General features: G+C 46.5%; 1 protein-coding gene across 3 annotated transcripts; it reads left to right on the plus strand.

Annotated features, from left to right (window-relative positions):
- Positions 1-1,833: 1,833 nt before the first annotated feature.
- On the plus strand, positions 1,834-27,219 carry Spats1 (spermatogenesis associated serine rich 1). 3 transcript variants are annotated; one of them, XM_028766612.1, is made up of 8 exons: positions 1,834-1,967; positions 10,545-10,698; positions 12,655-12,818; positions 16,124-16,285; positions 18,351-18,471; positions 19,954-20,016; positions 23,397-23,512; positions 27,016-27,219. In XM_028766612.1, the coding sequence occupies exons 1-8, from the start codon at positions 1,952-1,954 to the stop codon at positions 27,216-27,218; spliced, it is 999 nt and encodes a 332-aa protein (XP_028622445.1). In that variant the 5' UTR covers positions 1,834-1,951; the 3' UTR covers position 27,219. The 3 variants fall into 3 exon arrangements, with proteins under 3 accessions (XP_028622445.1, XP_028622448.1, XP_028622447.1); XM_028766615.1 differs by lacking the exon at positions 27,016-27,219 and adding an exon at positions 23,753-24,005; XM_028766614.1 differs by lacking the exon at positions 19,954-20,016.
- Positions 27,220-27,660: the final 441 nt, after the last annotated feature.

Below are 27,660 nucleotides of genomic sequence, written 5' to 3' on the forward strand. Positions count from 1 at the left end.
TATACAAAGGGAGCTTTGTGGGCCTTGCTCTACAGACAGGGATGCTGGCACCAACCACGGCCGAGTCTCATGCAAATGCAAGACTATGTTTGCACTAGCTGTGGGCTTTCTGCTGGACTGCCAGCAAAGTGTCCCTCTTCCGGTCAGAGGCAAGATTGTTTCGAGTTTGCCAGAGCTCTTGATGACAACCGGTCCCATGCAAGCTGCTCGAAGCAGTCATAGGTGGGGCTGCGCCTCCAAGAGCCAGAGGGCTTCCGCAGCAAGCAGCTGTAACTGTTGGGTTGCTGTGTCACACCCGAGTGGCTGCCACCAGCATACATCTTAGCTTTTTATAAAGAAAAATAGTCACATTAAGAGTGATGCTTACAACAATATTTATCATTAATGTAAAGACACTTCCGCTGTTATTAATAGTAGTTTAACAAGGCTTTGCTCCTGCCCCAGAGAGAGAGGAGGCCTTCTAATCTGTCAGTGCCTCTGACCTTGTTGTGGTTCCTGATAGGAAAGGAATGCTACTATTTTACGATTAAAATTGATCCCGTGAAACTGACAATATTCAACTGTTTGATCCCATGAGTGGTCATTCTGACACTACCTTCTCTTTTTCTGAAACACAGTTTCTCTGTATAGTCCTGGCTGTCCTAGAACCTGCTCTGTAGACCTGGTTGGCCTTAAGCTCACAGAGATCCACCTGCCTCTGCCTCCAGAGTGTTGGGATTAAAAGCGTGTGCCACCGCTGTCCAGCTCTGGCTTCTTTTTATAACCCCAGTGGCTGTCTCCCATTGGATAACTCCTCATAAGGGGCGTGGCCTGGAGAGCACCTCCTCCATCCACGCAGTATTTGGTTAGCTCCGTTTCAAGATTTCTACAGTCCTTCTGTTGCTTCTTTTACAGTCAATGAAATTACTAAAAACAGAACCACTCTGCGAAGACGGGCCTGGGGGTAAAGCGCTTGCTGCTGAAGTCCGAGGACCTGAGTTCGAGCCCTTGAACCCACTAAAAGCCACGTGACGTGTCTATAAGCTGGTGGGACACAGAGAGGTAGTTCCCTGGGACTCCTTGCCAGTGCAGCTGTAACGGTGAACTCCGGGTTCAGCGAGAACCTTATTTCAAAAAAATAAGGCGGAGAGCAATGGAGGAAGATAGCTGACATTGATCTCTGACGCACGCAAATGCATAGGCAAGCGCGCCCCCGACACATGTGCACGTGCATGCATACAGCACACAAATAAATATGAGTATTTAAATTAATTAAAGATTCGTACTTTTCCCCACTTAACCATAGGAGAATCTAGGTCTCACTATAAATCTAGAGACTAAGGTGGGGGGTGGGGCGTTTCTATGCGAGATTTATTAGGGAAAGGGTTAGAAAGGTAAATTTCAATCTATACCATGGAAAGAATGATCGCTTTGGAAGGATGGAACTTGGGAGTGAATCCGTTTTCTGGATGACCTTGAACGAGCCTTTGCTCAAAGTCAGTTTTCTATTTTGAAAAACGCAGCTGGCTTTGGAGGGAAGACAGCATCCAGCAGGGAGCCTGGCCCAGAAAAAGGCGCGGTAAGTGGTGGGTGAATCCTGTCTAATCAGGGTGCCAATTCTACACCGACAGCTGCAAGCTTTGTAGAGGGTGAGTCGTTCACGGTCACCCGAGGTTACAGAAGTAGCAATGACAATTGTTGAGAAAGAGCCACAAGCAAAAAACAAAATCCTGAGGTTGGTTCTGCAGCATTTAGGTCTGAGACCCACCCCCATCCTCAACCCAGGCCAGAGCCGGGTGCTGGAAGATAGGTGCGTCAAGAGTAGCGCGCCAGCTCGCGGGAAGTGGCGCGTTGTCCTGGCAACCCTGGACCGAGCCTTGCAGGCGGTAGTAGGCGCCCTTGCTTTCGCTTTGCATCCTGGCATTCGGCAGTTCCGCTGCCAGTTGGTGCGTTGATCTGGGCCATATCCTCCATGGAGTCCTCCAAGGGTAGATGAAGGGCTTCCCCCGGGAAAGTAGGGTGGGACTCAGAGTTGGAAAGGAGACCCAAGGACAGGGCGGAGCGAGTACTCTCTAGAGTCCTGAGTCAACGGGGAGTGGGCCTGGCATTCAAACCTATGGACACGGCTGGGAGGGCCAGTGAGATTTAGGGTTTTCCTTTGCTCTGTCTCTTGAATTTCAATGACTTATGGGGTCTGCTGGTTTTGAATGCTAGCCTTTCTAACAAGCACCTTTCGGTCCGGTTGCTTTTTACCTTGTGCACTGGTGAGCCCATGGATACTGGAAATGTCAATCCCGATCGCCAACTTCCCTCTGTCTCAAGAGCAGCCTGCACTAGAGAGCTGCAGAAGGTTCCAGAGAAACTTTGGGCATGACCAAGGTGGAAAAGAAATACAATTGAGTTCTGAGAAATCGAAAGGCTTGGGTGGGCGTATAAGCTTACAGAAAGAAAACCTTTATTGGACTCATAGCGTTATAATACTTTTTTTAAATTAAGATTAAACACTGATACCCTGTATGTAGCTCAGAGAGCCCAGAGTAGCCTGGAATTCCTTTTGTTTCATAGGCCCCTGTCATTCCAGGTGTGTCTCATGTTCATGGTCCCGTTGCTTTGGCCCTCTGGTGTATATCATGTGCCAGATCAGAGCATCTCCCTCTTAATCGAGAAATAATGAAGAGAGAAGGGGGTGGGGGTGGTCCCACTCTTCCACTTAGAGGCACCCCAATGACCTCTTAATTTTTAAAAAAAGAATTGTCTTTATTTTACATATGTATGTTTAGCCTGCCTGTTTGTATGTATGTGGGCTGAGTTTGCGCCTGGTGCTTGCAGAAGTTAGAAGAGGGCATTGGAATCCCTAGAACTGGAGTTATGGATGGCTGTGAACCACCACGTGGGTGCTGGGAATAGAAGTCCAGCCCTCTGCAAGAGCAACGAGGGTTCTAACTCTCCCCACCTCTGTGACCTCTGACTTAAAAAAAAAAAAAAGTCCTGCCATCTCCCAACAGTAGGGCAGACTGGAGCTAAATGCAGATCCAAGCTAAAGCAGCTAGTTAGAGCATACATGCAATGAGCTCCTGTCGACATTCGAGATCTGATCAGGCAGAGACTTCCATTAGAAACGGGAGCGAAGCTGATGGCGCTCGCACACCTGCAATGCTAGCACTCAGGAGAGGCAGGCACGAGGACTGCAGTGGTCAAGGTCATCCTCAAGTATATAGCAACTTTGAGGCCAGTCTAGTCTGCGTGAGACCCTGTCCCAACAACAAGATAAGGCAGAGACCTCAGTATGCTGTTGCCTGGAGCTTCTAACCACTGGGGAAGTATATCACAAACGAGTAAAGGGAGCCAGAGGTTTGAGCCGCCTGGTGCTTTGTTTAATAAACACAGAGGCTGGGCTTTGAGTCTGTCCATATCCATGTTTTTGTTTTTTGCTTGCTCATATATTAGTAGAGATGCGGTATTACTTATTAGATGGGGCACTTCAGGTGCAAATCTTGAGACTGTAAGGCCTTTAAGTAGGCTAGCGTTCTTACTCCATGATTGGCTCTTAAGGTAGAAGAGAAAGAATGGAAGCATGTTTCTCTTCAGGGCACAGAAATCAGGCGGCAGTACAGTTCCCCCGAACCCTTTGGGGTGAATCCAGGCTCAGGCTGTCATGACTGTAGGTCAGTAGCTGGTGTACTGCAAAGGGGCTGGAGAGGTTTCAGCCTTGTCCCCAGTCTCCTAGGTCCCAGGTCTTCATATTTGATTCTCCTTAATACCTTAGATGTGGAGCTGGTCCATCCTTGGCTGTAAACTGGGCTGGAAGTAGCTGGAGGACCTCGGCCCATTAACTGTCCATCATGGCCAAGAAAGCAAGGAGAAAACGGTGCCAGCATTCCAGCTTTCCTCGGCCGGCCGCCATTTCCTTCCTCCTTCCCCATCTCATGTGGTTCATATTAACTTAAACTCGCCACGTAGCTGAGGATGGCCTTGCATTCTGGCCCCCCTGCCCCACCTCCCGGGTGCTGGGTTTACAGGTGTGCACCATCATGTCTGGTCCCATGCATGCTGGGAGGTGAACCCGGAGCTTTGTGTATGTTAGGCAAGGGCTCTGCCAGCTTTAAGCTTCAGAACTTCCTGTTTTTCCAATCTGGTTTGGAGTAAGGAGGAAGCCACTTTAAGTTACAGGGGTGGGGGGGAGTCCATGCTTTGTAATTGGGGGTTTCTTTCAGGAGACGCATCAAATGTTCAATTTAATAGGGAATCCAGGTCTTGGGGAACTGAGGAGCCCCACAAGCTAGCTCCTTGTGCAGCGTGTGGATAGGTAGGTGCCTTTTTTGCAGCAGGAAAGGGCCCATTACTTTCCTTACTGTTGTTGGGTTGATGTATCTTTTTAAAAATTTATTATTATTATTAATGTATTCATTCACTTTATACCCCACTCATTGCCCCTCTCTCCATCACCCCTCCCACACTCCAACCCCCACCGCTTCTCCCCTTCTCCTTGGAGCGGGTGGGGGCTCCCCTGGGTATCCCCCTCACCCTGGCACAGCAAGTCTCTGTGAAGCTAGGCACATCCTCTCCTACTGAGGCCAGACAAGGCAGCCCAGCTAGAAGAACATATCCCACATACAGGCAACAGCTTTTGGGATAGCCCCGGCTTCAGTTGTTTAGGACCCACATGAAGACCAAGCTGAACATCTGCTACGTATGTACAGGGAGGCCTAGGTCCAGCCCGTGTATGTTCTTTGGTTGGTGGTTCAGACTCTGAGAGCCCCAAAGGTCCAGGTTAGTTGACTCTGTTGGTCTTCCTGTGGAGTTCCTATCTCCTTAGGGGGTCACAATCTTTCGTCCTATTCTTCCATAAGAGTCCACAAGCGTCATCCACTGTTTGGCTGTGGTGTCTGCATCTGGCTGAGTCAGCTGCTGGGTGGAGCCTCTCAGAGGACAGCCATGCTAGGCTCCTGTCTGCAAGCTTAACAGTATCATTGACAGTGTCGGCCATTGGTACTTGCCCATGGGATGGGTCTCAAGTTGGGCTGGGGATTGATGTGTTTTCAGTCACTCACTCTAGATCTTTAGCTTGGTTTTTGAGCAGATAGAGCAGGAAGTGGGTAAATGAGAGGGGTTTTTTTTGCTTTTGTTTTTCTTTTTCTTTTTTTTTCTTTCTAAAAACACTCCATACTAAGACAACATGGTTTGCTGCCTGCATTCTTTTTCTCCCTGCCAGACAGAGGGTTTTGAGTTAGCCAAGGAGACAAGTGTGAGAAGGGACTTCCGTTAAGTAAGGTGTTGTTTCCGCCCAAAGATGTGCAAATCTTCTTGAGTTTCACAGATGGCACCAAAGACACAGATTTCTTTCCAAATTCCCTTTCCCTCATGAATTCCTTTCTGGTTTCTAGAATCTTCCATTGGTCTTTAAAAATGTTTATTAAAAAATTGATATGGCAAGACAGTGGTGACGCACACCTTTAATCCCAGCACTTGGGAGGCAGAGGCAGGCGGATCTCTGAGTTCGAGGCCAGCCTGGTCTACAGAGTGAGTTCCAGGACAGTCAGGGCTACACAGAGAAACCCTGTCTCGAAAAACAAACAAAAATTATCAATGTTGGGCTGGAGAAATGGCTCAGTGGTTAAGAGCACTGACTGCTCTTCCAGAGGTCCTGAGTTCAATTCCCAGCAACCATATGGTGGCTCACAACTATCTGTAATGGGACCTGATGCCCTCTTCTGCTGTGTCTGTAGATAGTAACAATACACTCACAAAGATAAATAAATCTAAAAACAAAACAAAACAATGTTATGTGTGAGTGGATATGTATACATGAGTGCAGTGAGTCATGGAGGCCAGAAGAGGGCGCTAGATCCCTTGGCGCTGGAGTTACAGGTGCACTCCGGTCCTCTGCAAGAGTAGCAAGGGCTCTTAACGGCTGGGCTATTTCTCCACACCCTACTTTGCTTTTTAAGTTATTGTCATAGTTTTTCATCCTACAGTGTTGTCGAGAGTCATAACTTACTTGGCATTTACATAGGTTTCCGGACAAATGGTGAACTTCTGGAGGCGCGTAGACCTCCTCCCTGCCTTTGAGCTAGGCTGCTGGAGCCGGGAGCTGGGACCTGGGAGGAGTGGGAGGTCACTGGCTTCCCCAGAGCACGGCCAACACTGGCATCAGAAGACATTCTTCCTCTGCCTGGGCCGAGGGAGGCATCCTGAGGCCGTGTTTAGTGCCCGCAGCCCACGTTTGAGACGGATAATCCACAGGAGATCCTGTGCTCAGCTTGCGATGGGGACTGTGACGTTTAGATACTCTGACTCCCCTTGCATCCGACAAGCTTTCCCGCTGCAGGAGCCCTGGCTCACTATTTTATTAGAGTGTTGCTACTGTAAAACTTACTAAGAAAGCTGGGAAATATGCTAAAATCTTAGATGTAATTCAGTGTTCACTGGTCATGGTGGCGTAGTACTTTAAAAATCTCCCAGAATCCCAACGCAAACAAAATACTTACGAAGGGGCAAGACCCTCTGATCCATAGGTGTCAACTACTGTCTGTCTGTGTGTGTGTGTGTGTGTGTGTGTGTGTGTGTGTGTGTGTGTGTGTGAGAGAGAGAGAGAGAGAGAGAGAGAGAGAGAGAGAGAGAGAGAGAGAGAGAGCTCCACTGCACACACCTGGAGGTCAGAGAACAGCTTGAACAGCTTTCAGAAGTTGACCCTTCTTCCGGGGTCTTTCTTGTTTCTTTGTACTCCAGACTAACCTGGCCTGTGAACTCATGGACAAGTCTCCTGTCTCTACTTTCCGTCTTACTGAATGAATTCTAGAACTACAAATGTACATGCCACTACATCTGGCTTGGAAGTACATAACTGTAGAATTATTGTGTGTTTCCCCATGCATATGTGGAGGTCAGATGACAAGTCTGTGGTCTTAGTTCTTTCCTTCCAAGCTTACACAAGCTCCAGGGACCGAGCTCAGGTCAGTAGGCTTAAGGGATGAGTGCTTGTCCCACGCTGAACCATGTTGCAGCTGCCTTTCTGGGGTTAGAGCTGGTATCACCAGCCCTTCCAGTATGGAGAGGAGTGCCACTGTCATGTCTTTCCTGTGTGAGCACTGAAGCGTGCCAAATGCCTCCGTGGCTTGGAGGAACGTTCCAGAGACAGATGAGGTTTGTGTTTTCAGTGCAGTGAGGTCTCTATCAGTAGAAAATGTGGAAATCAATGACTGAGCTGGAAAATGACTTAGTAGCCAGATTTTTTTAACTTAAAAAAGTGTAAGAATACCTTAACCAATTGTTCCTTCCTCTCTCCTTTCCCTCCCCTCTTTCTCCATTTCTCTTTTTCTCTGTAGTCCTAGCTGTCCTGGAACTTGCTCTGTAGACCAGGCTGGCCTCGAATTCACAGAGATTCACCTGCCTCTGCCTCCAAGTGATGGGATTAAAGGTGTGCGCTGTCACCACCACCCAGCCCCAATTATTCTCTGTACGTGCATGTGTCACAGTGTGACTAAAACCTACACCCAGATCTAAAAGAATTCCTCAACGGGGATAAAGTAAAAATTCCAGGTTATCTGGACTAGAAAGATGGCTCTGTGGTCAAGAGTGTTTGCTGCTCCTGAAGAGGACCTGAATTAGACTCCCACACTGGGTGACTCACAACCACCTCCAAGTCCAGTTCCAGGGGATCTGGTGCCCTCTTCTGGCCTCCATAGGAACTGCACTCACACAGTGCATACACACACACACACACACACACACACACACACACACACAAAATAAAATAAAAAAGAAGTCCAGGTCATGAAGCATCATGTCATCAACTGACAATGTTTGTTCTTCGTGGTACATAAAACAATGTTGTTAACATTGATGGTGTCTTCTACTGGGTGAAACACACTTAAAGAATGCAAGTTTCTAATTACTGTTTGTTTGATCCCATAGGTTTGAGTGTTAATGTGATTTCCATCGTGATTTCTTTTTCGGTGAATTATTCAGTGGTGTGGTTTGAGCTCCCAAGCTTATGGTGAGGTTTTGGCTCGGGGCTGTCTTTTTTATTGATTTCTAATTGTGCCGAGTGGAGTCTATATGCTATTCTTTAGCTCTTTTGTGGCCTAGTAAAGATGGGTCACTCTCTGGCTGCTGGAGACTGCCCTGCCCTCCTCACACCTATGTCCTTTCCCATCCCTTTCACTGGCTTTATCTCTGGCAACCACTCGGCCTCACTGTACCTAAGGCTGCCTTGGGTTCTGGCTCCCAAGGCTTTGGGAGTCTGCCATGGTTACAGGTCTTGTGCCACACTCCAGAAAACCTGAAGGTAGAATGGGAGGATTTTGAAGACAGGAAGTAGCTCAGCTGACTTTTGAAGTTTGTAACCACAAGCATAATCCTGTAAAGGGTGTGATGTGTGTGTATCTCTTCTTCCGCTTTCCCTCCCCTGCCCTCCCCTCCCCTCCCCTGCCCTTCCCTTCCTCTACTCCCCATTTCCCTTTCCTCCTCCTCATCTCTTTCTCATCTTTTTTTCTTCTCCTCCTGCTTTTTTTCCTTTCTCCCCTTTCCCCGTTCTCACTTCCCTCCCCCCCTCCTTCCTTGGTATCACTAAGCTGCCTAGGCTAATCTTGAACTCAGGGCTCTTTCTGCCTCAGGTTCCATCCAGGTAGAACTGTGGGCGCCTGCTACCACATTTGGCAGACATGAAGAGTTAGGTGATAGGTGAACACTTGGCCAGAATGGAGAAGTAAGATTCACTGGGTGTATGAATTTAAGAGGCGAGGAAGAAGTTGTCTGCTCTGTCATCCTGTTGACAGGTAGTATGGATTCATGGAGGATCCGTACACCGAGTGGTCCTGTGCAGGGGCCAGGCAGAGCCTAAGAATAGACTACACTCTGAGAGGACTCTTGATTTGTGTGATTTTCTTACCACAAGCAAGTAGATTGTGTTTGCTGATCTTTTGTGCTCTGTGAAGTTATTCACAAAGAAATACAGTGTCTACTCATCTGGACTTTAAAAAAAAAAAGTAATTGGTGGGGTGGAGAGGAGGCTTGGCCAGTTAGAGCACTTGCTGCTCTTGCAGAGACTGGAGTTTGGTTCCCAGCACCCACATCAGGTGGCTTGACCATCTGTAACAGTAGCTCCAGCGGATCTGACGCCCTCTTCTGGCCTCCATGAGTACTGCATGCATGCGGGGCACATATGGACACGCAGGCATGCACACATAATAATAATAATAATAATAACTCTTCAAAAAGTAACTGAGCAGGACACGCACTGTTGTAAAATGGTGAAGAACAGATCTACTTTTACAAAATGTAAATCATACAGCAAAACAAGACAAAACAAAACAAACAAAAAACTGGTTCATCTGTCCATGTGGTAGTCTCAGACTTAAAGAACTCCTTTGTCATTAAGGGTGGGTGAGGTTTCCTTTTTGTTTCTTCTTCTTCTTCTTCCTCCTTTTGATACAATGGCTGACCTTGAATACTTTATGTATCCGAGGGTGACCTTGAATTTCTGATTTTCCTGTCCCACCTCCCAAGTGTTGGGATCACTGGCAAGGGCCACCATGCCTACTTTATGTAGTGCTGGGAATAGAATCCAGGGTTTCCCCCACACCAGGCAAGTGAGTTTCCAACTGGCCTCCATCCCCAGCCCATAGAACTTTTTATATTTATTCACTCAAATACTTCTCCAGATCCTAGTCACACCAGGTACGACTACTCTAGGTGCCACTGGCGGCAAAGCTATGTTTGTGAATGAGTTGGTTGGTTATGTTTGTGAATGAGTGGCTTGGTTATGTTTGTGAATGAGTTGGTTGGTTATGTTTGTGAATGAGTGGCTTGGTTATATTTGTGAATGAGTGGCTTGGTAATGGGAGGTGACCTGTGGACATTTCTGAAGGCACTTCTTCAGGTCATGGCCTCCGGCTGGGTTCATTTATTCTGACATGAACAAACGCTCTGGAGAGTCGTGCCAAGGTGTTCACACAGTGTACGGCAACACCTAGGAGCTTTCCTTCATTCAGTTCACAGCTGGTGAGTTGTGTGGAGACACAAGCAGTCTGGCCTAGTGGCTGGGATTTCAGACTCTGGCATCACAAGTCTTGTTGTTAAATTGGAGCTAGATGCTTATTCTCTCTCTCTCTCTCTCTCTTTCTCTCTCTCTCTGTCTCTCTCTCTCTCTCTGCCTCTCTCTCTCTCTCACACACACACACACACACACACACACACACACACACACACACACAAGAACTTATGAGAGCTAGATTGGATATTGGATATTGTATGTGTGTGAGGGGTTAACACAATCCCCAGCTAAATGTTAGCTGTTTTTATAAATTTATTTATTGGCTGTGTGAGCACATGCATGCTTGTGGCATGGTGCCATGTGGAGATTAGAGAACAAACTCAGGAGTCAGTTCTCTCTTGCCACCTTGTGAGATCTGGGGATTGAACTCAGGTTGTCAGGTTTGGCAGCAAGCCCCTTTACCCACTGAGCCATCTCACCAGATCCCTGCCTTCCCTGCCTTTCAAATAACATAAAACAGACTGCCAGATATTCCAGCAATATACTTAAATGGTAATAATCTGTGTTGCAGATGCCCAGCACAGTGATGTTCTAGAATCTAAAGGTTGCTTGGCCAACAAGACGCCCTCTCGTCAGAATAAAAGGACCAACTTCTCATCTTCTGATGGAACAGGTCCAAGACTTACTGAGTCCCCAGGCCTCCCCCGGGTGTTGACTCCCTCTGAGTAAGTGTATATGCCAGGGCATCGGGGGAGGAGTCGGCACTGTTGACTGTGAGCCAGAAGCTGGTAGTCTGAACATTAGAGCTAGGCTACACTGGTTCAAATCTCAAGCCTTCCTACTGATGATCTGTGTGAATTCAAGCAAATTGCATCACTTCTCCGAGACTCTGGCATTTTGCTTTTAAACATTTATTTATTTATTTATTTATTTATTTATTTATTTATTATTCCCTGCCCCCGAGTGTTCATGCATATTGTTGTGAACATGTGGAGGTCAAAGGAGAACTTGAGAGAAACACACACATGTCTGGTGTCTGTGGATGCCAGAAGAGGGAATCAGATTCTTCAGAACCGGAGTTTACACACACACACACACACACACACACACACACACACACGCTGAATAAATCTTTAAGACACATATAATACAACTAAGGCATGTTATCCTTTTGTAAGTGCACAATGAAATGGCATTAAGTACATGCATGGTGCCTTACGACCAAGGTGGCTGCCTGTTTTCAAACCAATTCATTATCCCAGATGCATCTCAGTGGAAACTCTGTATCCAATGAGCAGAGAGAGCAGTGTTCTTCCGGCTCCAGCTCCGGGGAAGCATCTCGTCTACCCTCTGCTCTCATAATAACCGAGTCACACTGATTTGTCCTCTTGTGGTTGGCTAGTTTTTATTTCAAGTAATTGTTTGAAGGCTCATCCGTGTCATAGCATGTTGCAAACTGCGCCCTTTTGTAGGTTGCGTTATTCTCCTCTGTATAAGTATATGCTGAGCTTCATTTGCTCACCTACCTGTTGGTGGATACTCGGAGCTACTGCTTCTCTGTAATGCACGTCCACACACAAGTGTCTGCCCGAGTTTCAGTTCCCTATTCTTTGGAGTATACACCTAGGGGCAGAATTGCTGGATTGTGTAGCAGTTCCATGATTTACATTCTGAGGAGCTAGTGCCTTGGCTGTTTTTTCTTCTTCAATTTGTTTAAATATGGATGTAGTTAACTATCACATGTATGTCTGGTGCCTGTGGATCCCAGAAGAGGGAATCAGATTCCTCAGAACCGGAGTTTTAGGTGGTTGTGAGCTACCATGTGGGTGCTGGGAATTGAACCCGGGTTCTCTGTAAGAGTAGCAAGTGCTCCTAATTGGTTAGCTATATTTCCAGCTTGTTTTAAAAAAAGATCTATTTCTTTATTTATTTTACATATACCAGGGCTCTGTCTGCACGTCCACCTGCATGTCAGAGGAGGGCGTCGGATCCCATTACAGATGGTCATGAGCCATCATGTGGTTGCTGGGAATTGAACTCAGGATCTCTGGAAGAGCAGCCAGTGCTCTTAACAGCTGAACCATCTTTCTAGCCCCCTCCAGACTGTTTTTAAGAATTATATTTTATGACCTGGGTGGTGGTGGTCCACACCTTTAATCTAATCCCAGCGCTTGGGAAGCAGAGGCAGGTGGATCTCTGTGAATTTGAGCCTAGCCTGGTCTACAGAGTGAGTTCTAGGACAGCCAGGGCTATACAGAGAAACCTTGTCTCAAAAACAAAACAAAAACAAAAGTAAACAAAAAAACCAGAAGAATTAAATTATATCTATCTATTTACCCATCCATCCATCCATCCATCCATCCATCCATCGTGTGACAGAGTGTGCACCTGGAGGCTACAGTATAACAGGAGTTGGTCCTCTCCTGCCACACGGGTCACCAGGGATCAAACTCAGGTTGTCTGGCTATGCAGCAAACACCTTTACCTGATTGTTTTAAAGTGCACATCTTTTGAATAAGTTTCAGTACCTTCACACTGTGAGTCAGTAAACCACACTCAGGGATTTTATAGAGAAGCGAGGCCCGTCCTGTTGCCGAGGACTCATGTACTGCGGGTATAAGATCAGAGTCTGGCCGGCAGTTTGAGCACAGACGATTCTAACCCTGCCGCTTACCTTCCAGCACGGCTGCAGGGCTGAGTCAGAAGACCTCCTCTTCTTCAACTTCCTCCTCTTCATCCTCCTCCTCTTCCTCTGCACAGTCTAATCCCTCCTCGAAAGTTTCACTGCCTGAAATCCAGAAGGAAAAATATCCTGAGGAATTCAGCCTGCTCAAGTCACAGACAAGTGAGTGGCCCCGGGCCTTCCTCCACAGGCCTCTGCTCCCAGGACCTTTCAAGAAATCAGCCCTGATGTGGGACGAGTCACAGAAGACCTCCCCCGCCCAGTGATAGGCATTTAGCCTGTTTCTTCTCTGGTCCTCATGACGGCTGTGTGGGAGGTGTGGTCATATGGTTTTCGTAAGTGAACTGCCTTCATTCGAGAGCCATAAAAGGTTCTAAAGCAATATACAAGTGTATAGAATGTAAACCCTCTTGTTGAATAGTCCCCAACAATATTCTGCCCTATAGGTGTGAAGAACAAAAGTTTGAAATGTATATGTGATCTGTGTATACATACATGTATACATACAGAAGCAGTCATATGCTGTATAATGCAGCCTTGGCCAACAGTGACCTGTGTATGTAACAGTGTTTCCACCAAAATAAGATGATGCAGCTGAAAGCTTCCTACTGCCTAGTGATGTCATAGCTTTCCTAATATAGTAACGCACACATGACTTGTGTCCGTGGTGCTACTGTTGGCCAGTTATATAAAAGCATGGCACATACATACATCATATCTGATAACGATAAGTAACAGCACTACAGGTTCAGATATTTTGTATACGGCACCGACATTATACAGTGTGCTCTCTCTACTTAGGACAAGAAGTTAAGGGGGCTGGGCAAGGCAGACATAAGGACAGAGACAGACAGAGAGACAGAGGTAGACAGAGAGAGATAGGGAGAGACAGAGAGACACACAGAGACAGATAGAGGGACAGACAGAAAGATAGACAGAGACAGCGACAATGAAGACACAGAGACAGACTGACACACACAGAGGAGACAGAGAAGAGGCAACAGATAGGTAGCTAGGTAGATAGATAGATGATAGATAGATAGATAGATAGATGATAGATAGATAGATAGATGATAGATAGATAGATGATAGATAGATAGATAGATGATAGATAGATAGATAGATAGATAGATAGATAGATAGATAGATAGGATGGCTAATGCTCAGCTGGCCTCTCTTTATCCAACCCAGGGTTCAGTCTACCTCCCAGCCTTTCTACTTCGGTTAACCCAGTGTAGAAACTCTCCCTGCTGTGCTCAGAGGTGTGTCCTAGGTGACTGGAGATCCCCTCGGTTGAGACCAGTGCTACCGCATTGAGCTCTCTGTGTAGGTCTGTGTCAGCACACGGCAGCATTCAGAGAAAAGTGAAGCAACCCAATGACACATTTCTCAGGTCGTCAAGTGACACAGGCTAGAACAGCTGAGTTGCGGTATGTGGAGCATTTCTCCTCTAGTCACGTAGGTCGCAGACCTTCCCCTGTAATGCTTTAGGTCTATGTGGCTGTTTGCATTAGTTATTTTTCTTGTCCTAAAAGATTGATTGTTTTTATTTTATGTATGAGTGTTTGTTTGCATTGGATCCCCCGGAACTGGAGTTACAGATAGGCTGATAGAGGCCTTTCCATTTTACAGAGAAGGAAATGGAGTTACGGAGAGACTCAGTCCTCCACACAAGCACAGGTAGTCAGGAAGCGGAGCACGGGGAGCAGAACACCCCCCAGGCCTCCAGGCCTCCAGGCCTCCCACTGAACCTCTGCTCTTCGCTGGTCACCCAGGGGCTTCTCCAGCAGCTCTAGAACAACTGGATTCTTTTGTTGCTTAGTCACTATAATTAGTTTTATACAGACAGTTTCAAATGAACCAGGTACCGAAAGGCCCAGTGTCTAGCCTGAAGCGGCACAGTGGTTTCCCTTTTTTGGTTGTTGTGTGTCCACAGGTCACTGTGGTGCACACACGTGGGGCCCACACCATGAGGCACACTGATAGGATGTCTTGGCTGCTCTACGTGGAGCGCTCCCCCCCTCTTTCTCTCTTCCTCCCTCCCTTCCTCTCTCTCTCCCACCCCCCTCTCTCTCTACAGCCCTCAGGGGGAAGACTGATCACAGGAACTTGTAGGCTGTCATGACCCTACTCAGCCTCTGTACCATGTGTGAACATGTAACTTTTGTGAGTTTTGAAGGGAAAACAGGAACAACCAAGAAGCTTCTTAAATAACTTTCCTCCTCCTCCTCTTCCTCCCGTGCTTAGTTTCCCAGAGTTTGATGCCGCCCCTGATGCAGAACCAAGGGCTCATACGCACTGAGAAAGCCTCCACAGTTTAGCTGGGTGTGGGGGCACACACCTGCAGTCTCAACAGTTGGGAGGTTGAAGATCAAGAGAGCAAGGCTGGGGGCTGGGAAGATGGCTCAGTAGGTAAAGCTTACCACACAAGCGTGAGGATCTGAGTTTAGATTCCAGCACTCATCACGAGAACATGTGCCTGTAAACCCAGTGACATCGGGGGTAAGAAGATCCCAGTGATCAAGTCAAAGGAGTGAGCTCTTGGTCCAGTGAAAGATCCTGTCTCAGAAAGTAAGATGGAGAGGGATGCAGAGGTGAATTGGCTAAGGGCACTGACTGTTCTCCCAGAGGATGCAGGCTCGATTCCCAGCACCCACATGGTGGCTAACAGCTTAACTCCAGTTCCAGAGGAGTCCGTGCCCTCCTCTGACTTCCATGGGCACCAGGCAGGCACATGGTATACAGTCGTACAAGCAGGTTAAACAAAAATAATTGTTCTTTAAAAAAAAATGGAAAAGCAATTGAAGAAGACTTTGATGTTGACCTCTGCTACACAAACACACATCCACACATATGTACCTACCCGAACATACATGTGTATATACACAGACCACAGACACGCACACACACACCACAAAAGAGTTCAGTCAAGCTTGGACTGCATAGTGAGACTGCATACATGGTCAAGAGCACTGGCTGCTTTTTCAAAGGCTCCGGATTTGGTTTCAGGCACCCATATGATGGCTCATAACCACCTGTAATGTCCAGGAAGACCCAAGGCCCTCTTCTGGCCTCTGTGGGCACTGCATGCGTGTGGTGTACATATGTACTTGCAAACAAATGGTCATACACATTTTAAAAAAAAATGTATATGTGGGCTAGAGAGATGGCTCAGCAGTTAGGAGTGCTGACTGCTTGTTCCAGAGGTTCTGAGTTCAATTCCCAGCACCCACATGGTGGCTTACAAGCATCTGTAATGGGATCCGATGCCCTCTTCTGGTGTGTGTGAAGAGAGTGACACTGTACTCATATACACACAATAAAATAAATCTAAAAAGAAAAAGACAAAAATTGTATACGTGAGAAGACAATAAGCCAAGTCGAGCCTGTGGAGGGGCGAGTTTTAACATCTTGTCGTCTTGAGGGCCCTCGGCAGTGCTAACGGGAGGCTTTCTGATGTCTTGCAGAAGATGGGCAGCGTCCTGAGTGGACATTTTATCCAAGGTTCAGCAGTAACATCCACACCTACCATGTTGGAAAGCAGTGCTTCTTCAACGGGGTCTTCCGGGGCAACAGGCGGTCTGTGGCAGAGAGGACGGTGGACAAGAGCCTCGGGAAGAAGAAATACGGTAGTGTGTCTCCCTCTATCAAAGATGGAAAAAAGAGAGCAAGTCTCAGCTGTGGTTCCGGGGAGCCTGCTTTCTCTGGCTGGGGACAGCTCTGCAGGGCCACCCAGTTTTCCCACAGAGCAGCCAGGAAGACAGGAAGGCAGAGAGCCTAGTTCGCAGGTGACAGGTTTTGATGAAGGGCTTGGGACTCATGCTGGTCCACACTTCTGTCTCTCTCCCGCTCTCATGAAATGCTAATGTGGCATTTAAGTCACCAGATGAGTCCTTTCAGATTGCTATTAATAGCCGCCTCACTGAAGTCCGAAGGAAATAATGTATGCTTCAGTTGGAGGCCACTTGTCGCATGCATCTAAAGTACGCCTCAGCACGAAGTATACAGAGCTATTTTTTAAATTTACTTAATGGCAACCATGATGAAAATATCTATACACACGCCGTATCTAAATCCATGCGGCACCCTGGTTTCTACCCTGGTGCATTCTCTGCCTCAACTCACTCTGAATTGACCTCTCAAAAGAGCCTAAGAGGTTGCTGAGCGCCGGAGGTCCATTTATGGCATTTCTTATAGAAATACCCTCGTAGGAGGAGGCAGCCAACGCCTCGGTGATGACTAAGGTCTTTGTAGAAGCTTTGCAAAAAGAAGCAAGCAGCAACATCTCTTGTAAAAACAAATGGACAAATGGACTTTCAAACCAAGGCTTTGATTTGTCTGGGTAAAGAACACACAACAATCCATCCCGGGGAAGCTACAAGGCATAGCCCAGATGTGGGGTCCTCACAGGAGTCCCATGCCTTGCCCTGATCCTGAACTTCCCGTTCATCGGGAGGAAATGCAGGGGTGCAGAGATGGTTCAGTGGTTAGAGCACTGACTGCTCTGACCCATTGCAGAGGACCTGTTTTTATTTCCAGCACCACATGGTGCCTCACAAGTGCCCATAATTCCAGCCCCAGGGGATCTGACACCTGCTCCTGGCCTCCGCCAGGCACATACGTAATGCACATGTAGGCATACATGTAGGCAAAACACTTAAATGCATAATTTTTTTTAAAAAAAAAATGAAGAGGAAATGAAGAGTGAGAAGAAGGGTATGGCACAAACACACGGACCTGAGTTCAGATCCCCAGTACCCATGCAAAAGCCAGGTGCAGTGGCTGTCCTCTGTAACCCTCAGACTGGGCAGGCTGAGCTGGGCAGGTCCTCGGAGTTTGTGGGCCAGCCTCTGCAGCCAAGTGAGTTCAGTGAGAGGCTCTGAGTCAAGGAGTAAGGGAGAGAGCAACTGAGGAAAACGTCCGGCAATGACATAGTCACGTGAGCACTCCTGTGATCACTGTTTCTAAGGGCTTGTCAGGATGACCAAAATATCTGAGCCTATTCCCCTGTCCTAGCCCACAGTCATATTCATGCCTGAAGCCTACTTCTTTGTTCTAGCCTAAGATTTAGATTCCTGACTGAAATTATTTACCCATTTTAGCCTAAAAACTCTTGTCTGAACTTACTTCCTTGTCATGGCCCAAAGTCAGACTCCTGCCAAGTGGCCCCAAAAGCTCTCCACATCTTTCCTTTAAAAAAAATATTTAGTGAATTTTTAACCTTCTACTGGGGCTGTCCATATGTACATTGGTGTGAGATGTGGGTGTTGGGGACACTACCCGTGGCCATACTCTTAAATAAAAGCAACTGTCCCTCTCCTTGAAGATATCAACTGTCAATAGATTCTCAGGGCCCCAGAAACCACCCCCTAATCTGTACTGAAAAATGTAATTGGCTTGATTTCATACAAACCTTGCACAGTTGTGAGCGAATGTGCGAAACAGCCACGCCTCATCCAGGGGATGGCTCTCCACACGCCCTCTTCTGCAGCCCTCCACGTTTTTAAGTAATCATACCCGAGAACACAGCATAGGAAAAATAAGTCCCGTGATCTTGAATTTCCTAAGTGGGATAACAAATTATCTCACGATAAGCATGAAGGGACTTGATTGTTCACTGTCAGGCTGCTGCTCACAGCAAACAGGGTGTCGGCTTCAGCCTTATGTGTGATGTTTTTCTGACGTTTCTCACAGATATTGATCCCAGAAATGGAATCCCCAAATTGACACCAGGGGATAATCCGTACATGTTCCCAGAACAGAGTAAAGAGTTCTTCAAAGCAGGAGCGACTCTGCCGCCGGTGAACTTCTCACTGTGAGTCCACACTCATTCCACAGTTTTATTGTTTCTGTTGAGTGTAAACTAAGAGTAGTTAATTAGTTATTTTATATACATATCCTGGTGTGTCTGTGTGCGTCAGAAGCACCTCTGTATGCAGGTGTGCACACTCACGCATGTGCGTCAGGGAGCCAGAGGAGGACACGGAGTGTTTTTCTCTGTTGCTTTCTGCACTCACATTTTTTAGACGGGATCTCTCTGAATCCAGAGCTTGACATTTTGGCGAGGCCAGCTGGCCGGTGAGCATCGAGGATCTGCCTGTCTCTGCCCCTATTGCTGGGGTCACAAGCATACCCCGCTGTGACTGCCTTTTATGTGGGTGCTGGGAATTTGAAAGACAAATCCTGATGCCTTCACCAGCAAGTCTCATACCCACTGAACCTCTTCCCTAGTCCCTCTATGGGAGTGATCCTTAAAGGGGTGGGTATCAGTGAGAGGTGATGGAGTGAAAATGCCTTAAAGAGCTCACATTTACTTAATTTGTGCCTATAAGATACAAAGAAGGCCAAGGATATGATTCACTGGTAGTGAACTTGTTTAGATGTGCAAGGCCTTCATATCAACCCCTAGCCAGTACCACAAAAAAAGGCACCATACTTTAAACACACACACACACATACACACACACACATACACACACATACACACACATACACACACACATACACACACATCCCCCCCCCACACATACACACACACATACACACACACATATACACACACATCCCCTACATACATATATATACACACACACACACATATATATATATATGCACACACACATATATACACACATCACACAGGCACATATATATACATACACACACATCATACACACACACACTATATATACACACACCCATGCATCTCTCTCTCACACACACACACATAGTGTCACTGGGAGGGAGACTATTTGGGGAACAATTGCAACAGTAGGGAGGGTGGAAGAGAGGATAGCAGAGGGATGAATATGAGTTAACTCCAATGATACCCACATATGGAAATGTCACGAAACCCATTACATTGTCCTTTCAAAACCTGATAAAGAAATAGTAGTTGTTCATTTTGTCTGACGTCTATTACCACACACTTGTAGACTTCGGAGCTTTCGCACCAAGTCCCCGATTGCTAGTGACTAGTCTGTGGGTTGACTTCAAAGGTGGCGGCAAACTTAGGACAACATGATTGGAGAGAAGAGAGAGTCATTCAACTGAAAGAACAAACAGCAGTTGTATTATATTGAAAATATCTAGAAAACCAGTTCTGTGGGAGTAAATGATATTGGGTGAAATATAATAAAAAATGAAACATTGTTCCCTGTCCAGTCTTGAAGCTCACTTTTGGGAACTGATACTAGAAGGCAGGCTGTGTTTTGGACATGATCATGTGTTGGTCTCCATGGTTTTTGAGGTCATAGCAATTTTATGGTTATTTTTACTGTTTTGTTTTTTTCCCCAGGGGACCTTATGAGAAAAAGTTCGACACATTTATCCCGCTTGAGCCACTTCCGCAAATTCCCAAGTGAGTTTTTTTCACCAGGTTTTCTATGATCCCACCTCTGTGGAGATGACAGACTTTTCTCCCATGGAGGAACCTGCAGTCAGTCAAACCATGGGGACCGTTTGTGTCCCAGCAGCGGGGTCAGTGCAGTATATATGGTGGACAGTTGGAGAGACCTATAGAGGTCAAGGGTCTGTGGCATCTGACAGTGGGGGGGGGGGACTGGCCAACTGCCAGATGCCATGGTGTGCTTGGGAATGCACAGGAAGGGAGTTAAATGGGGTAAAATGACTGATACCATGTTTCCAGAATATTAGTGTCCTGGAAAACAAAAACACATATCTAATGTAGATTCCAAGTGGGGGAACATGGTTACTCTTTCTTTCTTTCTTTCTTTCTTTCTTTCTTTCTTTCTTTCTTTCTTTCTTTCTTTCCTTCCTTCCTTCCTTCCTTCCTTCCTTCCTTCCTTTCTTTCTTTCTTTTTTTTTTTTTTTTGGTTTTTTGAGACAGGGTTTCTCTGTGTAGCCCTGGCTGTCCTGGAACTCACTCTGCAGACCAGGCTAGCCTCGAACTCTCGAACTCAGAAATCCACCTGCCTCTGCCTCCCAAGTGCTGGGATTAAAGGCGTGTGCCACCACCGCCCGGCATGGTTAGTGTTTCAAAACCTCACAGAAGGCCAATAGACCATCCTTGTGTTTGAAAGAAGGATCAGTCCTCTGTTTTTAAACTAAAATTTAAAAAAACAGTGTGCATGTATGGAGGCACATGTGCCACATGTTAGGGAGCTGGTTCTCTCTTTTCACTATGTGGCTCTCAAGGCTTGAACTCACGCTGTCACACTTGGCAGCAAGCACCATTCTCCACGGAGCCATCTCAGGGGCCCCAATTCCATGCCTATAGAATTGAATAGTTTTTAAATGAAAAACTAGTGGTAGAGGTGTTTTGCCTGTATGTATGCCTGTGTACCGTGTGTGTGCTGGGTACCCAGAGATCCAGAAGAGGGTTTCAGACTCCCTAAAACTGAAGCTACCAATGGTTTCAAGCCATAGTGTGGGTGCTGGCCAGGAGTCAAACCAGGGTCTTCTGGAAGAGCAGCCAATGCTCCTAACTGCGACTCCAGCCCTGATTTCAAACTTTTGGCTCTGCCCATGAATTTATTCATGTATTTAGTCACCTCTTCTCCCTATTTTTGAATATAAATAGTCTCATATAATCTGGTGAGGTAGGCACATGTGCTCCCGGGCCTCACACACCAGGGTCCGGTGCTGGGTGGGAATAAAAGCCTTTTGTTCTGAACTTGGCCTCTGAGGCCTTCGTTATCCTTCGTCACTCCTCACAACACGTAACTACGCGTCTCACGTCTGAGCTCTTTTTAAATAAACACTATTCTAGAATACTCGAAATATCAGCCAGCCACTGCCTAATCTTACCATCCTACCCAATTATTTTTGTTTTTGTAAATTGCCTTTTATAAATATATGAAAATATATTTGTATGTATAAATCACAAAATAAGCCAGGCGGTGGTGGCGCACGCCTTTAATCCCAGCACTTGGGAGGCAGAGGCAGGCGGATTTCTGAGTTCGAGGCCAGCCTGGTCTACCGAGTGAGTTCCAGGACAGCCAGGGCTACACAGAGAAACCCTGTCTCGAAAAACCAAAAAAATAAAAAAATAAAAAATAAAAAATAAAAAAATCACAAAATACCAAGCAGGATGTTTTTCTATTGTGTTATGTTATGTTGTATATGTGTGTGTGCATATATATATATATTGGAGACAGGGTTTCTCTGTGTAGCCCTGGCTATCCTGGAACTCGCTCTGTAGACCAGGCTGGCCTCGAACTCAGAAATCCACCTGCCTCTGCCTCCCAAGTGCTGGGATTAAAGGCGTGTGCCACCACCACCCAACCATGTTAGGACTTTTCTGAGGACAGTTTAGAGTAACTAACTACCCCCTTTTGGAGTCTTCACCAAATGCTTGCAGTAATCAATGAAGAGTTTTCAGCTTCATTGGTGAGATCTATAAGGGATCTTTCAGTTTTCTGTGAGAGCTGGGAACAACGCAGTTCATATCTTAGGGCTTATTTAGTGTACACTTCCATATCACCGTTCACCATCAGAGGAAGTCAGAACAAGAATTCAAATGGCAGGAACCTGGAGACCTGAAGGCAGGAACTGATACAGAGGCCAAAGAAGGGTGCTGCTTACTGGGTTGCTCCTCACAGTTTGCTCAGCCTGCTTTTTATAGAACCTAGGACCACCAGCCCAGGGATGGTACTACCCAGAATGGGCTAGGCCCTCCCACATCAGTTAAGAAAATGTCTTACAGACCTGCCCACAACCCCCATCTTATGGAGGCGTTTTCTTAATTGAGGTCCCTGTCAGATGATGTTAGCTTGTGTCAAAATGACATAAAACTATCCAGCACAGTGCATAATGGACTGTTTTATTGTCCTGTGGCACCCCATCCTATATACATCTCTTAACATTCAGCAGTACTCAAGGGAACTGGTTTACAAATTTCAGAGGTTCATTTTCTGTGTAGCTCCCCGCCTCCCCAACAACTTTGCCCTGCTGTTTCTGTGTATTTAAAGGTTTCCTAGTGATGTATCTCTGGCTCTTCACACTTGTTGAGAACACCGTGCTCTGTCTGCTTAGATTGCCCTTTTCCTCAGTTATGAAGCCAAATTTGCAGGTGGCCTTTCACTCCCATGGTGTCGGATGGGTAGACTTTATACAATTACAGGACTCTCATCCATATCTATAAATTTTAAGATCACAACTCTCTGAGGCTGGAGAGAAGGCTCAGTGGTTAAGAGCACTGGGCATTCTTCCAGAGGACCTGGGTTCAAGTCGCAGTATCCTCAGGGCTGCTCACGACCATCAGCAGTTCTAGTTCCGGTGGCTCTTCTGTCTTCTGGCCTCTGGGCACTACATGGGTCATGGTGCAGATGCATATAAAACACCCATACAGTTATAAAACTTTAAAAAGATTACGACCCTTGTTCTACACCATTTGCATTCAGCTAATATAAGTCCTTCTATTGCTTTTGAATTACCTTGTGTTTAGGCCTCTCTTTTTCAATCTACATTTTTATTTTTAGGTTTATTTATTGTGTGTGTGTTTGAATGTGTGCATGTCGAGGTCAGAGGTCCACATTAGGTGCTATTCTTAGGTGTTGGCTGCACCGTGCCTTGTTGTGTGGGTTCTGGGGTTTGAACTCAGGTCCTTGTGGTTATACCACAATCACTTTACTCACTGAGCTATCTCCCCAGCCCCCTGATGTGGAGGCCTTGTTCACTTTATGGTCACGTGGTCATGTAGTGCCTTTCCCCTAGATGGGGTTTGTAACTTTCACATGGCGTACCTTCAAACTCAGCAGGGTTGTGTTCTTCCTGCAGTTTGCCTTTCTGGGAGAAAGAAAAAGCCAACAATTTGAAGAATGAGATAAAAGAAGTCGAGGATCTGGAAAACTGGCAGGCGCCGATGTCCTTCCTACACAGTTTTTTCTCCACTGGTAGGTTCAAGAAATCTCAAAAAACCCCCAAAGAAACTGGAGTTCAGAAGAACAGTCCTTTGGGAGGCTTCACGTAGAGCTCAGAGATGGCAGTGCCTCTCCTGGAGTGGGCATGCCTTCTGTCTCTAGGAGGTCCTCTGGGCAGAGGTGCTCACCATGCTCTGAGGGTTAAATGTGTTGCTTGAGAGCTGTTGGGCTTGTGAGGGAACACGCTCTTTAATGCTGTCCCTCTATCCACAGGTGCTTCCAACTTTTCAAGACAACACTGACCAGAGACATGAGCCCCCAAGCATGCACTGACTGCCCTCTCAGCCAGCCTCTGCCCTTGCTGGGTTTTTTTATCCTTTGCTTTTGACAATTGTCTCTGTCCTAAACCAATTGTTTGACTCCAATGAGGAATCACTGTTTGGCCTTGTTTAACACTCAACTGTGAAACCTTTCAAGATGTGTAGAAAACTTGCACTGATCATAAAGCAGACACCTGGGTGCCCTCATCTAGCCTCTCCCATGGACAGCATGTGTGTTGGTGCCTTTTCTCCCTTTCCCTCTCGCTCTGTTTTGCTGACCCACTTGACAGCCAGTGATACACTCATCAAGAATCCTTTACACCTTCAGACCTACCTTAAGCATGTGTCTCTTGAAGTAGGGGGATATTTTCTAACCACCATATGCAAATTTCCAATGCAAGCTTGGTATTTAGCAATGACACTAACATACACATTACGTTCGGTCTTACTCAGATACTGCAGGTTAATGGTAGCAGGCAGGCATTACGGAAGTGTTTGTGTTTCCTCAGACTGCTCTGACAGAATATTAGAGACCGGGTAGCTTATAAACAAAGGAATTTCTTTCTTATAGCTCTAGAGCCTGGAAATCCCAAGCCCAAGATGTTGGCAGATTTGGTGTCTGGTGAGGCACTGCCTTCCGGCTCTGTCCTCATATAGGGGGAGGGGCAAAGTTGGATCTCTAAGGTCTTTTTCCTTTTGAGATGAGGATTGTGCTTGTGGGGTGTGTGTGTGTTGCATGTGTGTGTGTGTTGCTGTGACAAATACTCTAACAAAAGCAGCTTAAAGAAGAAAAGGTTTATTTTGGCTCCCGTTACCGGAGGGAAGCCGACGACCACGGTGGAGGAGACCCGGTAGCAGGCAGGGAAGGCATTGTGGTAGTTGGAGGCTGCCTGCTCACATTGAACCCATAGTCCAGATATGAACAGGAAGAAGTACCAGGCTAGAGAGGCACAAGCTCTGCTCCCAGGGACCCTCTTCCTACCCCGAGGCTCTTTCCTAAAGGATTTAATCCACTCCTGAAAGACTCCTTGAGACCAGCATTACCTTTCACAGGGACAGTTGACACCAGGTCACCTCTCATCTGATTAGGCTCCACCTAATCAAAATCCTATCAATTTTCTTCGTTTTCTCCCACTCTCCTACAGGGTTTCTCTGTGTAACCCTAGTTGTCCTGGAATTCACTGTGTAGACCAGGCTGGCCTTGAACTCAGAGATCTGCCTGGCTCTGCCTCCCAAGTGCTGGGATTCGAGGTATGCACCATCTGCCAGTCCTATCAGTTTTCAATGTCACTGTATTGGGGACAGTATTAATGCCATTTCTCATTCTATATTAGATGAGGAGCAACTTAAGGGCTATTTTGGCTTACAGTTTTAGGGGACACAGTCTACCACGTCAGGGAAGGCACAGCAGTAGCAATATGAAGCCACTGGTCACACTGCATCTACAGTTGGGAGCAGAGAGGGGTGAATACTGGTCGTCAGCTGGATTTCTCATTGTTTTTCTTCTGTGGCCCATGGGAAGAGACTGCTCATATTCAGGGTGGGTCTTTCCTCCTGTGTTACATGTCTCTGAGGAAAACACCCTCAACATCCTCTAAATGTAGTCAAGGTAACAGTAAAGACCAACACCAGAGGGACTATGCCATATCCAAACGACGGCAATAGGAAACTTAACAAAGTCCATAAAACATCTATGAGCATTCTGTAGCACCCCACAGTATTTCCTAGTTTTGCTTTGAGGGATTTACTTTGGTTGGACTGTTTCCTTTTGATCTTGAACAATTGGCTCCAAAAACGTATGTCAGTGGTGGCACTGTCTGACAAGGCAAAGTATTTTCCAGTTTTACTCTCTAGGTCATACAGCAGGCCAGTGAGGCTTTTCTTGCTTGGTCTGACAATCAAGACAGTGTATCTGAACATACATACCTCCACCTTGACTGAGGAATGTGCCAGACATGGGTGGTATACTTTTTAGTGATCCTATGGGCCAAGTTCCCAGTGGATTTGGAAAAGGACAGGGATCTCAGAGAGATGTCTGGCGTCCTTCCAACGCAGGATGATCCCACAGTAAGTGTCTAGGAGGCCACCACTGCCTTGAGAGCCTGAACAGTGAGGTTCCTTTACTTGAATTCTGTAAGAATCTGTACATGAAAGGCAAACATTTCTGGGAGTGTACAAAGGAGCCCAGCCTATAAATCTCTTAAGCTATCAGCCAAATAGCCCAATGCCTTATTTTCTGACTAAAAGTGCCTGTCTCTAACAAACTTAGAATGTGTTCAGGGGGCAACAGATAGTTCTATCCCAATAGTAAAGGCAGTAGTGTGGCACGATTACTTGGCTACGAATATGAATAATAACAGTAATAGATTTCTGCTAGAAAATGAGCACAGAGCAGAGCACAGCCACACTAAAGTGAGTTCTTCTTCAATGGGAGTTCAAAGAGAACTCGGAATTCTGCATTTTTATTAGCCAGATTCAGAAACTTACAGTGACCATAAGGGAGCGAACACAAGGAGATGCAGGGATTAAGTGAGCCTTTGGGACGATGTGGCTGTGTGTGAAGGAAGGACAAATGATCCCAGAGAGATGGTGGCACCGTCTAGAGGGCTCCTTGAAGCCCATATGGCATTACTATGTAATTAGAAAACAAAACAAACCTCCCTCCAATGGACACAGCTGAGGGACGCACAAGTTTGTCAGGCAGATCTCAGCCCGTTTTCCCATTGTTGAGTAAACTTCCCATACACGCATACAGACCAATTGGTACTATTTCCTGAAGTAAGAAATTCACATGGAACTACAGGTTTTCAGAAGTTCAGTATTGAGCAAGCTGACTTTGAGATGCATGTGACAGACACTGACGAAAAGGCCTATGATGTCGTTGTCATAAAAGTCTGGGGTATAAATATATGTGTGTGACAAAAGAAAAACCTCTCTGAGACACGAACATGAGACCTGTGCATTCAGGGCTTGGGGGATACTGGTCCCAAACAGAGCAATGAACTCAGACGACTCTTGAATCCCTAGGGCCCGAGGAAAAGCAGATTCTCTTTGGGAACACTGTCCCACCTCAGGGCACAGGAGAGTCTCTAGAAACGAGACCCACAAAGATGAACTCCTGAGGAAAAAAGATTAAAAACTACAATTGGATCCACCACAAAGAAGTGCTGGTAGTTGACTCTCCAGCCACATTAGGTGACTAAGACTGTTTTGCAGGGACTGGGGAGATGGCTCCACGTTTAAAGGTGCTCGCTGCTCTTCCAGAAGGAACAAGTTCAGTTCTCAGCACTCAAGGGAGGCTCACAACCCCCTGTAGCTCCAGCATCAGGGGGTCTCAAACCCTCTTCCTGCCTCATCGGACATCCTCACATGTGTTGCGTACACATACACGCACGTTACATATAAATAAAAAACCTTAAAGAACATTTTTGTAATATGGTATTAATTACTGTAGTAGGGTGCATGCAATTCATTTTGTAGTAAAGATGCTAGGTCATCAGTTTTCCGAGCGCTGGCTAATGTGTCAATGAGGGGTAGGGTCCAGGGATGCCACTCTGGGTGTTGTGGGTGGAACTAGAGGGCTTGTCTTTTGTTGAGTACCTTTATTTGGGGGAGATTATAAGGAGTGACTAATACTCTTCCCACCCGTGTCCTGATGCTGCTGTTGACTTCCATCCCTACTCTCAGGGGATTAAGAAATTCACATGGAATTTCTGTGTAGAGACTGTGTAGTCTCTTGGTGTGAAAAGATAGGTGAGGGTTGGCAACACGGTTCACCAGGTAAAAGCACTTATGGAGCAAACCCAGTGGCATGGGTGTGACCACTGCAGCCTTCTGTGGAAGGGGAGAACTGATTCCTGA

Source organism: Grammomys surdaster, unplaced genomic scaffold (assembly GCF_004785775.1).
Source record: "Grammomys surdaster isolate TR1022 unplaced genomic scaffold, NIH_TR_1.0 169, whole genome shotgun sequence".
Lineage (NCBI taxonomy): Eukaryota > Metazoa > Chordata > Mammalia > Rodentia > Muridae > Grammomys > Grammomys surdaster.

Excerpts from the sequence above, each read along its gene's own strand:
- Spats1 (XM_028766612.1), top strand. Across the intron at positions 10,699-12,654 it reads CGGGTGTTGACTCCCTCTGA|CACGGCTGCAGGGCTGAGTC; the intron begins GTAAGTGTATAT and ends CTTACCTTCCAG. Across the intron at positions 23,513-27,015 it reads ACACAGTTTTTTCTCCACTG|GGACTGGGGAGATGGCTCCA; the intron begins GTAGGTTCAAGA and ends ACTGTTTTGCAG.